The following is a 16,348-nucleotide window of genomic DNA, read 5'->3' on the forward strand; positions in this document are numbered from 1 at the left end:
ATCTCCTCCCGTTACCGATTTCCTCTCCGTTACCCGATCTCCTCCCGTTACCGATTTCCTCTCCGTTACCCGATCTCCTCCCGTTACCCGATTTCCTCTCCGTTACCCGATCTCCTCCCCGTTACCCGATTTCCTCTCCGTTACCCGATCTCCTCCCCGTTACCCGATTTCCTCTCCATTACCCAATCTCTTCCCTGTTACCCGATCTCCTCCCCGTTACCCGATTTCCTCCCCGTTACACGATCTACTCCTTGTTAACGCGATCTCCTCTCCATTGCCTGATCTCTGTTCCATTACCCATTCTCCGCTCCTTTTGAATCTTCTGTCATTCTTCTAATAACTGATCTGGACTCATAGTAAAGATGGTGGAGAGGAAGTAGAACTAATAAAATAAAGTTCTGAGAGCTCTACATTTAGAGAAGTGCTCATTAGAAATGACACACTGCTGAGCCACGGCCACGAAACTCTCCAACAAATCTTTCAGAAAGAATCTCTCTCTTCCTCTAGAACATATCAGACACTGCATCTAGAACATATCAGAAACACACATATATACATACAAACACACACACACACACACACACACACACACACACACACACACATTTTTGCGACGGTCTAGTGGTATGGATTTTTATATTTATCTTTATGAATTTTTCTTGAAAGGAGAAAGAAATTAAAAGATTTGTAAAGTATGCTGAAATAAATAGAACAGTTAAGTAGATCATACACACTTATATACACATCTGTATATACCGTAATTTCCGAACTATAAGCCGCACCCACTGAATTTTACAGATATATTTATTTTAAACATAAATAAGCCGCACCTGTCTATAAGCCACAGTTCTACACTAATGTACTTTACACAGGCTTTAATGAAAGACACGTTACACACGGTGTAACGGGTGAAATATGTTGCGCTTTCTTTAAGAGCAGAGCGGTATTTTGGGAATAGCCTGCCGCTGCATTCTTCCGGTATTACTGCATGTGTGGAGACTGAGGAATATGTCCTTATTATTTTCTGATGCTGATTTCTAAGTTTCTTTGACTAACCCGTAACGCTGTTGCCAAAAATAAAAATTAAAAAGCACGAGTTTTGGAAACCTGTCTGTGATTATATGATTTCTGTTGTAACTGGAGTTAGCGAGCTCTCCCTTCACCCAGACTCAACACGCTACAACGGCTTGTATCTAAACAGTAGCCGACCAAGAAAGTCATTGTTCACTGTCTTCCTCCTTCCTTTCACAACTATTTCTCTCTGGAGTTTATCTTTTGGCATCGTCGTGCGTTTAAAAAGCCGTGCAGCTCAGAACACAGGTGAGGTGCGTTTTTTCGTTTCCGTTTGGAAATTTCACTGGTCTAATGTTATGGGGTTCAGGTTTTTGGCTTGAAGTTTGTAAAACCGGGAAAAATCCATAAATTAGCCGCTTCGTTGTTTAAGCCGTGGGGTTCAAAACGTGGGAAAAAAGTAGCGGCTTATAGTCCGAAAAATACGGTACTAAATGGGGTCTAACAAATGTAAACTAATTTGATTTGTCCAATGATTGAATTTTATTTGACCAATTGCTTACTCTATTGTCCTTAATTCTATTTTATTTTTATATACATTTTATTTATAAAAAATTATAAAATATTGTTTTCTATATTATTTAACCGAACAGGTTTTTGATTTAAAATTGCTTTACAGATGTGAACTGTTGATGTTCACAAATGTTGATGATTAACTGCATTTATGTTTAAAGGCTCTGGCATGGAGAAGCTGGTGTTGGATTTATGATGATCTCAGATGTTGAGATATTTTATGAGTTGCTCAGTAGCTAATAGTTTTATAATCTCAACTGACTGTAGAAAGATCATCAGTCATAATCTTTCACTCCAGTGCTCATGTTAGTTCTCACTCTCCAGTGGTCTGTAGTGTTTAAAGACTATGAGGATGAGGTTCTGCTTTTGAGTCTGGTTCCTCTCAAGGTTTCTTTCTCATAACATCTAAGGGAGTTTTTTCTTCACCACAGTCACACCAGTCTTCATCATTAGGGATAAACACACACCATTCACCTTCACTGTTAAACTCTGTAAAGCTGCTTTGAGACAACGTCCACTGTGAAAATCACTACATAAATAAACTTGACTTGACGCATGCACACACACACACACACACACATGCGCGCACACACACAGAATAGACATACACACACACACACACACACACACACACATACACACATATGCGCACACATACATACACACAGACGCACACATATATACATACACACACACACACACACACACACACACACATATGCACACACATACATACACACAGACGCACATATATATACACACACACACACACACACACACACACACACACACACACATATATACACACACACACACACACACACACACACGCACACCCAAATAAATGTCTGCAACACAAGTGAATGTAAATTAGCATAAAATTGATAAAACATTAGTGAGCACTGAGGTGAATTAGGAATCAAATGATGTAGTGAAGTTTACGCTGAACATAAACACAATTTAACACAAAAGCTAGCTAGCATTATGTAACCCGAGGCTACTCTTATATACGTTACACACACTGAAGTTGGCCAGTTTACTTATCTAGCAAAATCCAGCTAAAATCATTTAATGTTTGTAAGTAAAAAAAAAAAAAAAGAAATGTACATACATTTACATAAATTTACATAAAATCGTGATCAGAGAAACAATCACAGAGATGTAGTAGCAATTTAATATCATGTAGTAGAATTTACGCTAGCAAATGGAACACAATTCTTATCCAGAATTCTTAGCTAGCTTTGTGTCATCTTAAAAAGTTTTAATGTGATGTTAATTTGAGCTACGGTACACCTGCTTGTGTTAGAATGCTAACTAATGATCGATAAGGCAGCGAGTATTAGCATGAACCTCTAATCATACGTCAAGTGATGTTTTGGAGATTAGCGTAAATGACAATAAAACATTGGCAGTATCCCACAATGCACCGGGAGACTCACCGACTCGGAAGTTGGGGGCGGTGAGCGTGTCAGTGGCACGCCCGTTCTCGCTGATGATGGTGGTGGTGTTTCCTTTCTCACAGGTGTTGTGGCAGCGTCCACCGCTACACGTCAGTTTGCAGATGGTGGGAGTGAAAACGAGTTTGATCCGGCCCGTGTGGTTGGCCACTGCTGAGCGATAGAGCAAAGGAAAGAAGAGAGAGAGACGGAGGGAGAGAGACAGACAGAGGACACAACGAATCAGGCATCTGGACCGCATAGCTTTTAAATAACGCCGTCTCTGAGACGATCAGACCGAGATCAGACACACTGCGAGTGTGTGAGCAACAACACCGAGATGGAGTGCCAGACGAGAGTCAGACAGAGAACCAGACAGAGGACCAGACGAGAGCCAGACGAGAGCCAGAGGGAGGAGAAGAAATAGTTTTGTCGTCTCCGTTTCTTCTTCTTCCTCTATTTCGGTTTTCTTTTTCGCCCTTCTGTTAGTCTTCCCGCGTCGATTCACATGTTTTCATGCAGAAATCTGTGTGTGTGTGTGTGTGTATGAGAGAGAGAGAGAGAGAGGTGGGGAATGCCATGCTTTCTACTTTCTGCCCACACATGCAAAGGCATGACCCGTCTCTCTCTCTCTCTCTCTCTCTCTCTCTCTCTCTCTCTCTCTCTCTCTCTCGCTCTCTCAATTTCTCCTCTGTCTGTCTGTCTTTCTTACATACCTTCACACCTTGGTCTGAAAGTAAAAGTGTGTGTGTGTGTGTGTGTGTGTGTGTGTGTGTGAGATGATGATGATGATGATGATGATGATGATGTCACTACTGCCATACACAACTACACGAAAAGTTTACCCATTTCTCCTTATTCTCCAGTTCTGTCTCTTTTTCGGCAACTTTGTCGCTTCGGCTTTTTTCCTGTTTTACATCTTTCTTCTCTTCTTTACCAACCGCCCCCTCACTCTCTTCCCCTACCCCGTCTCTCTCGCCTCGCGTTCCCCTCTCTCTCTCTCTCCATCCCCTCCTCTCTCTCTCTCCATCCCCTCCTCTTTCTCTCCTTCCTCTCCTCCTCTTCCCCCCTCTCTCCATCCCCTCCCTCTTTCTCTCCTTCCTCTCCCCGTCTCTCTCTCTTCATCCCCTCCCTCTTTCTCTCCCTCCCCTCTCCCCCACCCTCCTCCTCTCTATCCTTCCTCTCTCTCCACCCACTGTCTCTCCTCTCCCCATTTCTCTTCTTCCTCTCTCTCTCTCTCTCTCTCTCTCTCCATCTCCTCCCTCTCTCTATACTCTCTCTCCTCTCCTTCACTCTCTCTCCTCTCCACCCTATCTCTCCTCCCTCCCACTATTTCTCTCCTTCCTCTCTCTCTCTCTCTCTCTCGTCCCCTTCCTCTCTCCTCCCTCCTCTCTCTCCCTCTCCCCATCTCCCCCATCTCTCTCTCTCTCCTCCCCTCTCCCTTTCCCCTATTTCTCTCCTTCCTCTCCTTCTCTCTCTCTCTCTCTCCTCCATCCTCCTCCCTCCCTCTCTCCTTCATTCTCCATCTCTCCACCCCTCCCCTCTCTCCTTATTCTCTATCTCTCTCCACCCCTCCCCTCCCCTCTCTCTCTTGCTCTCTCCCCATCTCTCTGCTATGTGTTGTATCTAGCTGAAGGTTGTACTGAAGGTCCACCTTGGAGGCTAAAACAGCAGGTAAAACACCCCCACCAACACACACACACACACACACACACACACACACACACACACACACACACACACACACACTGTTTTATTTATCAACAGGCATTAGTGTATTTTTCTCTGCAACATATCTTTTCTATTACACTCATTACATCACTCTCTTTCCTTCATCTCTCTCTCTCACTCTCCCTCAATCTTTCTCTCATTCTCCTCTCCCTTAAATTCCCTTTCCTCCATCTTTCTCTCTCTCCACATTCCCTTTCCTCCATCTCTCTCTCTCTCTCTCTCTCTCTCTCTCTCTCTCTCTCTCTCTCTCTCTCTTCCTCTCCCTACCTTCCTCTCTCTCTCTCTCTCTCTCTCTCTCTCTCTCTCTCTCTCTCTCCTCCATCTCTCTTTCTCTCTCTGGTCATAATTCTGTCCATATGGAGAAGGAACAGTAGAGACCTCAGCAGACAAAACACAGACATCAATCAGCTCTAACACACACACACACACACACACACACACAGGCAGCTGTCGCAATGCTGTTAGGTCACGTGTGTGTGCGCGTGTGTCTGGCAAAGCCATTTTCTATCATTTCTCTCTGTAGAATGGAAGCTGTTGCTCTCACGCAACACACACACACAAAATGTAATTATGTTGCATTGTTTAAGTGTATTTTGATGAAAATGAGTGGAGGAGAGGTGGAGAAAAAGTTGTAGAGAATTGGAGAAAAGTTGTGAGAAGTAAAGGAGATGTGAAGCAAAGTTGGAGAAGAGGTATGGGCAAAGTGGCTGACTATGAAACAGGTGGTGTATGGCTAAAGTACTGACCGTGTAATGTGTGGAGTATGGGTGGAGTACTGACCAAGTAGCGGCTGGTGTATGACTGTGGTACTGACCGTGTAGCGGGTGGTGTATGTGTGGTATATGGGTGAAGTACTGGCCATGTAGCGGGTGGTGTATGTGTGGTATATGGGTGGAGTACTGACCGTGTAGTGGTTGGTGTATGTGTGGTATATGTGTGGTGTATGTGCGGTGTATGGGTGGAGTACTAACCGTGTAGCGATGGTGTATGTGAGGCATATGGGTGAGTACTGACCGTAGCGGTGGTGTATGTGGTATATGGGTGGAGTACTGACCGTAGTGGTGGTGTATGTGTGGTATATGGGTGGTAGTGGGTGGTGTATGTGTGGTACATTGGTGGAGTACTGACCATGTAGCGGGTGGTGTATGTGTGGTATATGGGTGGTAGCGGGTGGTATATGGGTGGAGTACTGGCCGTGTAGCGGCTGGTGTATGTGTGGTATATGGGTGGAGTACTGACTGTGTAGCGGGTGGTGTATGTGAGGCATATGGGTGGAGTACTGACTGTGTAGCGGGTGGTGTATGTGTGGTATATGGGTGGAGTACTGACTGTGTAGCGGCTGGTGTATGTGTGGTATATGGGTGGAGTACTGACCATGTAGCGGCTGGTGTATGTGTGGTATATGGGTGGAGTACTGACCGTGTAGCGGCTCGTGTATGTGTGGTATATGGGTGGTAGCGGGTGGTGTATGAGTGGTATATGGGTGGAGTACTGACCATGTAGCGGCTGGTGTATGTGGTATATGGGTGGAGTACTGACCGTGTAGCGGCTCGTGTATGTGTGGTATATGGGTGGTAGCGGGTGGTGTATGTGTGGTATATGGGTGGAGTACTGACCATGTAGCAGCTGGTGTATGTGTGGTATATGGGTGGAGTACTGACCGTGTAGCGGCTCATGTATGTGTGGTATATGGGTGGAGTACTGACCATGAAGCGGGTGGTGTATGTGTGGTATATGGGTGGTAGCGGTGGTGTATGTGTGGTATATGGGTGGAGTACTGACCGTGTAGCGGTGGTGTATGTGCGGTAAATGGGTGGTAGCAAGTGGTGTATGAGTGGTATATGGTGGAGTACTGGCCGTAGCGGCTGGTGTATGTGTGGTATATGGGTGGAGTACTGACTGTGTAGTGGGTGGTGTATGTGTGGTATATGGGTGAGTACTGACTGTGTAGCGGTGGTGTATGTGTGGTATATGGGTGGAGTACTGACTGTGTAGCGGCTGGTGTATGTGTGGTATATGGGTGGAGTACTGACCATGTAGCGGCTGGTGTATGTGTGGTATATGGGTGGAGTACTGACCGTGTAGCGGCTCGTATGTGTGGTATATGGGTGGTAGCGGTGGTGTATGAGTGGTATATGGGTGGAGTACTGACCATGTAGCGGCTGGTGTATGTGTGGTATATGGGTGGAGTACTGACCGTGTAGCGGCTCGTATGTGTGGTATATGGGTGGTAGCGGTGGTGTATGTGGTATATGGGTGGAGTACTGACCATGTAGCAGCTGGTGTATGTGTGGTATATGGGTGAGTACTGACCGTGTAGCTGCTCATGTATGTGTGGTATATGGGTGGAGTACTGACCATGAAGCGGTGGTGTATGTGTGGTATATGGGTGGTAGCGGTGGTGTATGTGTGGTATATGGGTGAGTACTGACCGTAGCGGTGGTGTATGTGCGGTAAATGGGTGGTAGCAAGTGGTGTATGAGTGGTATATGGTGGAGTACTGGCCGTGTAGCGGCTGGTGTATGTGTGGTATATGGGTGGAGTACTGACCGTGTAGTGGGTGGTGTATGTGTGGTATATGGGTGGTAGCGGTGGTGTATGTGTGGTATATGGGTGGTAGCAAGTGGTGCATGGGTGGAGTACTGACCGTAGCGGCTGGTGTATGTGTGGTATATGGGTGGAGTACTGACCGTGTGGCGGCTGGTGTATGTGTGGTATATGGGTGGAGTACTGACTGTGTAGCAGGTGGTGTATGGGTGGTATATGGGTGGTAGCAGGTGGTGTATTAGTGGTATATGGGTGGAGTACTGACCGTGTAGTGGCTGGTGTATGTGGTATATGGGTGGAGTACTGACCGTGTAGCGGCTGGTGTATGTGTGGTATATGGGTGGAGTACTGACCGTGTAGTGGGTGGTGTGTGGTATATGGGTGGAGTACTGATCGTGTAGCGGCTGGTGTATGAGTGGTATATGGGTGGAGTACTGACCGTGTAGCGGCTGGTGTATGAGTGGTATATGGGTGGAGTACTGACCGTGTAGCGGCTGGTGTATGAGTGGTATATGGGTGGAGTACTGACCGTGTAGCGGCTGGTGTATGAGTGGTATATGGGTGGAGTACTGATCGTGTAGCGGCTGGTGTATGAGTGGTATATGGGTGGAGTACTGACCGTAGCGGCTGGTGTATGAGTGGTATATGGGTGGAGTACTGACCGTGTAGTGGGTGGTGTATGTGTGGTATATGGGTGGAGTACTGATCGTGTAGCGGCTGGTGTATGTGTGGTATATGGGTGGAGTACTGACCGTGTAGCGGCTGGTGTATGAGTGGTATATGGGTGGAGTACTGACCGTAGCGGCTGGTGTATGTGTGGTATATGGGTGAAGTACTGACCGTGTAGCAGGTGGTGTATGTGTGGTATATGGGTGGAGTACTGACCGTGTAGCGGCTGGTGTATGAGTGGTATATGGGTGGAGTACTGACCGTGTAGTGGGTGGTGTATGTGTGGTATATGGGTGGAGTACTGATCGTGTAGCGGCTGATGTATGTGTGGTATATGGGTGGAGTACTGACTGTGTAGTGGGTGGTGTATGTGTGGTATATGGGTGGTAGCGGGTGGTGTATGAGTGGTATATGGGTGGAGTATTGACCGTGTAGCGGCTGGTGTATGTGTGGTATATGGGTGGAGTACTGACCGTAGCGGCTGGTGTATGTGTGGTATATGGGTGGAGTACTGACTGTGTAGTGGGTGGTGTATGTGTGGTATATGGGTGGTAGCGGTGGTGTATGTGTGGTATATGGGTGAGTACTGACTGTGTAGTGGGTGGTGTATGTATTGGTATATGGGTGGTAGTGGTGTATGTGTGGTATATGGGTGGAGTACTGACTGTGTAGTGGGTGGTGTATGTGTGGTATATGGGTGGTAGCGGTGGTGTATGTGTGGTATATGGGTGGAGTACTGACTGTGTAGTGGGTGGTGTATGTGGTATATGGGTGGTAGCGGTGGTGTATGAGTGGTATATGGGTGGAGTACTGACTGTAGTGGGTGGTGTATGTGTGGTATATGGGTGGTAGCGGTGGTGTATGAGTGGTATATGGGTGGAGTACTGACTGTGTAGTGGGTGGTGTATGTGTGGTATATGGGTGGTAGCGGTGGTGTATGAGTGGTATATGGGTGGAGTACTGACTGTGTAGTGGGTGGTGTATGTGGTATATGGGTGGTAGCGGTGGTGTATGAGTGGTATATGGGTGGAGTACTGACCGTGTAGCGGCTGGTGTATGGGTGGTATATGGGTGGAGTACTGACTGTGTAGCGGCTGGTGTATGTGTGGTATATGGGTGGAGTACTGACTGTGTAGCGGCTGGTGTATGTGTGGTATATGGGTGGAGTACTGACTGTGTAGCCGCTGGTGTATGTGTGGTATATGGGTGGAGTACTGACTGTGTAGCGGCTGGTGTATGTGTGGTATATGGGTGGAGTACTGACTGTGTAGCGGCTGGTGTATGTGTGGTATATGGGTGGAGTACTGACTGTGTAGCTGGTGTATGTGTGGTATATGGGTGGAGTACTGACTGTGTAGCGGCTGGTGTATGTGTGGTATATGGGTGGAGTACTGACTGTGTGGCTGGTGTATGAGTGGTATATGGGTGGAGTACTGACCGTGTAGCGGCTGGTGTATGTGTGGTATATGGGTGGAGTACTGACCGTGTAGCGGCTGGTGTATGTGTGGTATATGGGTGGAGTACTGACCGTAGCGGCTGGTGTATGTGTGGTATATGGGTGGAGTACTGACCGTAGCGGCTGGTGTATGTGTGGTATATGGGTGGAGTACTGACCGTGTAGCTGGTGTATGTGGTATATGGGTGAGTACTGACCGTGTAGCGGCTGGTGTATGTGTGGTATATGGGTGGAGTACTGACCGTGTAGCGGCTGGTGTATGTGTGGTATATGGGTGGAGTACTGACCGTGTAGCGGCTGGTGTATGTGTGGTATATGGGTGAGTACTGACCGTGTAGCGGCTGGTGTATGAGTGGTATATGGGTGAGTACTGACTGTGTAGCGGCTGGTGTATGTGTGGTATATGGGTGGAGTACTGACTGTGTAGCGGCTGGTGTATGTGTGGTATATGGGTGGAGTACTGACTGTGTAGCGGCTGGTGTATGTGTGGTATATGGGTGGAGTACTGACTGTGTAGCGGCTGGTGTATGTGTGGTATATGGGTGGAGTACTGACTGTGTAGCGCTGGTGTATGTGTGGTATATGGGTGGAGTACTGACTGTGTAGCGGCTGGTGTATGAGTGGTATATGGGTGGAGTACTGACCGTGTAGCGGCTGGTGTATGTGTGGTATATGGGTGGAGTACTGACCGTAGCGGCTGGTGTATGTGTGGTATATGGGTGGAGTACTGACCGTAGCGGCTGGTGTATGTGTGGTATATGGGTGGAGTACTGACCGTGTAGCGGCTGGTGTATGTGTGGTATATGGGTGGAGTACTGACCGTAGCGGCTGGTGTATGTGTGGTATATGGGTGGAGTACTGACCGTAGCGGCTGGTGTATGTGTGGTATATGGGTGAGTACTGACCGTGTAGCGGCTGGTGTATGTGTGGTATATGGGTGGAGTACTGACTGTGTAGCGGCTGGTGTATGAGTGGTATATGGGTGGAGTACTGACTGTAGCGGCTGGTGTATGTGTGGTATATGGGTGGAGTACTGACCGTAGCGGCTGGTGTATGTGTGGTATATGGGTGGAGTACTGACTGTGTAGCGGCTGGTGTATGAGTGGTATATGGGTGGAGTACTGACTGTGTAGCGGCTGGTGTATGTGTGGTATATGGGTGGAGTACTGACTGTGTAGCGGCTGGTGTATGTGTGGTATATGGGTGGAGTACTGACTGTGTAGCGGCTGGTGTATGTGTGGTATATGGGTGGAGTACTGACCGTGTAGTGGGTGGTGTCCAGTGCTCAAAGGGATGCTGCGCTCAGGTGTGTATCCTACCCCATGCACCTGAGTGTGTGTGTTGTGTGGGGGATAAAACTTCGGCTTGATCACAAACTTCTGGCTTTTTCCATGTTGCATGTTTATGGAGACAGGATGCTGTACACTATGGAGAGGAACACACAAACACACACACACACACACACATTAATATTTTTGATTTATGCATATGTGTTTTCTCCCTCACTTCCTGCCCTGAGGCTTTATGGAAAGCTCACAGGTGTAAACACGTAGCAGTGTGTGGTGGAGAAAATTAATCCAGACATACACAAACACACTCAAACACACACACACACACACACACACACACACACACACACACACACTCACACTTTCCTTCTTTAGAAGTGTGATCTGTGGTTCTTTTAGCTGTGTACAGTTGGAACTGAAGGTGTACACTATAGAGTAACTATTTTTTACAATTTCAAAGACACATACACACACACACACACACACACACACACACATATATATATATATACAAACACACACATACACCACACACACCATTCATACATGCAAAAACATATACACAAATACACACACATACACAAACACACACACACAGATACAAACACACACATACACACAATACAAACACACACATACATATGCACAAATATATATATACACATACACAAACACACACACACATACACACATATAAACAAATACATACATACAGTACATACCCATATTCACTTACAAAAACACATATACACACACACATTCGTACATACACAAACATACAACACACACAAACACACACACATGCACAAACACACACATATACAGAGAAACACACCAACTAATACATACACACATATACAAACACAAAGACACATATATACACACGCATGCATACACATACATATACACACACAAACAAACACATACACACACATACATACATTCGTACATACACACAAACATACACACACACACACACACACACACACACACAGACATACACCCACACATATACGAACACCTACATACAGTAAATACACAAAGACCTACAGTACACACATATATACACACATACACATATACACACACAAGTACACACACATGCACCCAAACACACACGCGCACACACATACACAAACATATACATACACACAAAAACACATAAATACATGCACAAACACACAGACATACACACCCGGACTACAGAAAAGGGAATTATAAAAAAAAATCTGTTTGTGGACTACAGTTCAGCGTTCAACACCATAATTCCCTCAACACTCACCTCTAAGTTAGAGGTCCTGGGACTTAGCCTGCCGCTGTGTCAATAGAACTCCAACTTCCTGACAGACAGACCACAAGCCGTACGGGTGGGCAAACACATCTCATCCACCCTCACCCTCAGCACTGGAGCTCCCCAGGGTTGTGTTCTGAGCCCCCTGCTGTACTCACTGTACACATATGACTGTGGGGCCACTTCCAACACTGTTGTGGTGGGCCTGATCTCCAACAACGACGAGACGGCCTACATACAGAAGGTTAAAAAGCTGGAGAGAACAATCTTCCCCTGAACATCAGCAAGACTAAGGAGTTGATAGTGGACTTCAGCAAGAAGCAGGAGCGATCATACCAACCGCTAAACATCAACGGGACCCCAGTGGAGAGAGTGAACAGTTTCCGGTACCTAGGTGTTCACGTCACACAGGACCTGTCTTGGTCCTGTCACACCCTGGTGAAGAAGCCTGGCAGCATGTGTACCATCTTAAGGGAATTTAAACTTTCCCCTCAGGTGCTGAGGACCTTTTACACCTGCACCACTGGGAGCGTTCTGAGGGGTAGCATCACTTCCTGGTTCGGGAACAGCACCATGCAGGACAGGCGACCCCTTCAGAGGGTGGTGCGTTCAGCTGAATATACCATCCGCACCGAGCTCCCTAACCTGCAGGACATCTACAGCTCAAGGTGCCGGACCAGAGCCAGGAAGATTGTGAAGTCATCCCAACATTAGACTCTTCTCTTTGTTAAGTCCAGGGAAGCGCTTCTGCTTATTGACAGCAAACACAGAGAGAACGAGTAGGAGTTTTTTCTTGCAGGCCATTCAGAGTTTAAACCAGGAAACACCCAGGACCTAGAACTGGACTTCTCTCTCCATCATCACACTTGTTCTGCACATTTATTTTGCACTATGACACTTTAACTCTGCACATGGACACTTAATACCACATCACACTGCACATGGACACTTTATACCACACAACACTGCACATGGACACTTTATACCACATCACACTGCACAAGGACACTTTATACAACATCACACTGCACAGTGTCACTTTATACCACATCACACTGCACATGGACACTTTATACCACACCACACTGCACATGGACACTTTTACCACACAACACTGCACATGGACACTTTATACCACATCACACTGCACATGGACACTTTATACAACATCACACTGCACATGGACACTTTATACCACATCACACTGCACATGGACACTTTATACCACATCACACTGCACATGGACACTTTATACCATGTCACACTGCACATGGACACTTTATACCACACTACACTGCACAGTGTCACTTTATACCACACCACACTGCACAGTGCCACTTTATATCACACCACACTGCACATGGACACTTTATACCACACCACACTGCACAGTGTCACTTTATACCACACCACACTGCACATGGACACTTTATACCACACCACACTGCACATGGACACTTTATACCACATCACACTGCACATGGACACTTTATACCACACCACACTGCACAGTGTCACTTTATACCACACCACACTGCACATGGACACTTTATACCACATCACACTGCACATGGACACTTTATACCACACCACACTGCACATGGACACTTTATACCACATCACACTGCACATGGACACTTTAAGGACAATCACTAAATTACTTTAATTTGTACTTCCAATATCTGCCCTACTAATTCATGTATATACATATATTTTCATATTTATTCCATAGTTTATATTTTATATTTATCTACTTTATTCTTTTTATCCTTAAATCTATTCCTTTTTATGCTTAAATTTTGGACAGTCATACAAAGAATTTCACTGGGCGTCGTACTCTGTATGTATGTGTATGTAAATGTATTTGATTTTATTTGACACACACATACACACACACACACACACACACACACACACACACACACACACACACACACACACACTGTGTACACTGGCGATCAAAATAAGAGAACAATTTATAAACAATTATACCATGCTACCAGAACACCTTTTTCACAAAATAACTAAGGCATTTCCAAAAAAAAACATTATTTTCCAGAAAACACACTGATAAAAATTAGAGAACACTTTCAGATACCTCCCAGTTATTGGTGTTAATCTGCACCTGGTGCTAATTTCCTTGATTATCTGTCAACCCTTATTTAACTGGCAGCCTAACTTCCAGTTTCACTGACTCTGCAAGATGGTGGCCCGTTCTAAAGTGACTGAACAGCAGGTTGTCCAGATGAAGGCCAAAGGGATGACCCTATCAGACATAGCAAGACAAGTTGGTCGTTCCAAATCTGTGATTTCAAGACAAATGCAAGAGAGGACAGGATACTGAGGAGGATCTCAATGGGCAATCGTTTCCACACTGCAGCTGGAATTGCTCACCAGTTCAGCGCTGAACAGGGTAAAGATCTGTCTCGTCATACAGTGTCTCGACGTTTAAGAGCATTTGGACTGAAAGCCCACTCTGCAGTGACCAAACCTCTCATTAGCAGAAAGAATCAAAAGGCTAGACTAAGCATGTTGTGTGGACAGAGGAGAACTGGTCCAAAGTTCACTTCAGTGATAAAAGCAAGTTTAATTTATTTGGGTCCGATGGGAAACATTATGTTCTGGGACACACTGAAGAAAGACTGAACCCAAAGTGTGTAAAGAAGTCAGTGAAAAGTGGAGGAGGAAGTGTCATGGTTTGGGGCATGTTTTCTGCAGCAGGAGTTGGGCATCTTATACAGCTACATGGCAGAGTGAATGCAAATGTTTATCAGAACCTTCTTCAACAACGTATGGTTCCTTCCCTGCGTTCATCACCCAATCAGCCCGCAGTGTTCATGCAGGACAACGCTCCATGTCACACAGCAAAACGGGTAAAGCAGTTCCTTGATACTGAAAACATTGAAATAATGTCCTTTTTGGTGCAGATGTGCTGAAGTCATTCAGAGCAGAGGCCTGGACACATCCTACTAATTGCTGACTGTTGTAACCTTCAGAACATTTTGTTGTAATCTTTTTCCATGCTACAGTCATTGTTGTTCTCTAATTTTGATCAGTGTGTTTTCTGCAAAATAATGTTTTTTTTTTTAATGCCTTAGTTATTTTGTTGAAAAGGTGTTCTGGTAGCATGGTATAGACAGAACAAAAACTCCTTCAACTGTTGAGCAGTATATACACATATACACACATAAACACACACACATACACACACACACACACACACACAGTCATAACAATATGTACTGAAACACAGACTTTGTTTTCAGCAGCACTTTGAAGTCTGGCAGTCAGAAAGTGTGGCCTCTGGAACCTGATATGAATCTGAAACTGTGTGTATAAACGCGTGTGTGTGTGTGTGTGTGTGTGTGTGTGTGTGTGTGTGTGTGTCCTGTTCTCTCAGCTGTGTGTATAACAGCATTTAACTTGGCTTGGGATTGAAAGCGTTCTGTCGGAACCAAGGAAAGAGAGGATGAGTGTATCTCTGTGTGTGTGTGTGTGTGTGTGTGTGTGTGTGTGTGTGTGTGTGTGTGTCAAGGTCAAGTGTTCTGGCGTGTGTTAGCATTTTTAGTCGCCTCAGGAAGCTAAAATCATAACACAGCTCAGCGTTTGGAAGAAGAATCTTTTGTAAGTGATGTAGTAGAAACTCAACCCCCGAGATCAGACATGGAAACGTGATCGGATGCAGAGATTTCAATACTAATTTATTCTTTTATTCAGAAATGATCATTCATAAATTGTTCAGTATCCAGTAGAATAGGGAGGAGATTATCTACATTTATATGCAGATTTACCTGGCACCTGAAGATTCACAGGATAAATGTTGTGTGTATATATAGAGATATTGTTCAATCCCAGTCAGAATCCAATCAAAGAGATCCAGAATCCGATCAAAGAGATCCAGAATCCGATCTTTCCTGGTCCTGTGGCAGACATTTTGTTTAAATGTACACAAACATTCAGTTTACTACCCAAAAAAACCCCAAAATGGCTGCCGCAGGACCACCAACAACACACTGATCTGAAGTAAAAAAAAACGTGTATAACATACTCTGTGTATATATGTATATATTTTCAAAAGTATGTGCACCCCTGACAATCAAACCCTGACTGTCCCAAGGTTTCATTCCAGATTTATTCCTCCCACTGGTTCCAGCTGTATAATGGCCTCCACCACTCTTCTATGAAGACTTTCCACTAGATTCTGGGGCATGGTCTCATATCATATGTAATTTTGGTTCTGTGAACTCCAGGTAACCATCAGCAATGGTGAGAATCATCTGTTTTGAGAAACATGAGGTTAATGTGAAGGAATCACAGAGATGATCATAGATGATCACCACACACA

At 45.5% G+C, this 16,348-nt stretch overlaps 1 protein-coding gene across 1 annotated transcript in view; it reads right to left on the minus strand.

The window, feature by feature from the left end:
* ltbp1 (latent transforming growth factor beta binding protein 1) overlaps positions 1-16,348 on the minus strand; it is a 93,191-nt gene that overhangs the window by 54,280 nt on the left and 22,563 nt on the right. The window contains 2 exon segments of the mRNA XM_046855241.1: positions 3,024-3,194; positions 10,685-10,848. Of these exon segments, the coding sequence (XP_046711197.1) occupies positions 3,024-3,194; positions 10,685-10,848 (335 nt within the window).

Source organism: Silurus meridionalis, chromosome 8, assembly GCF_014805685.1.
Source record: "Silurus meridionalis isolate SWU-2019-XX chromosome 8, ASM1480568v1, whole genome shotgun sequence".
Classification (NCBI taxonomy): Eukaryota; Metazoa; Chordata; class Actinopteri; order Siluriformes; family Siluridae; genus Silurus; species Silurus meridionalis.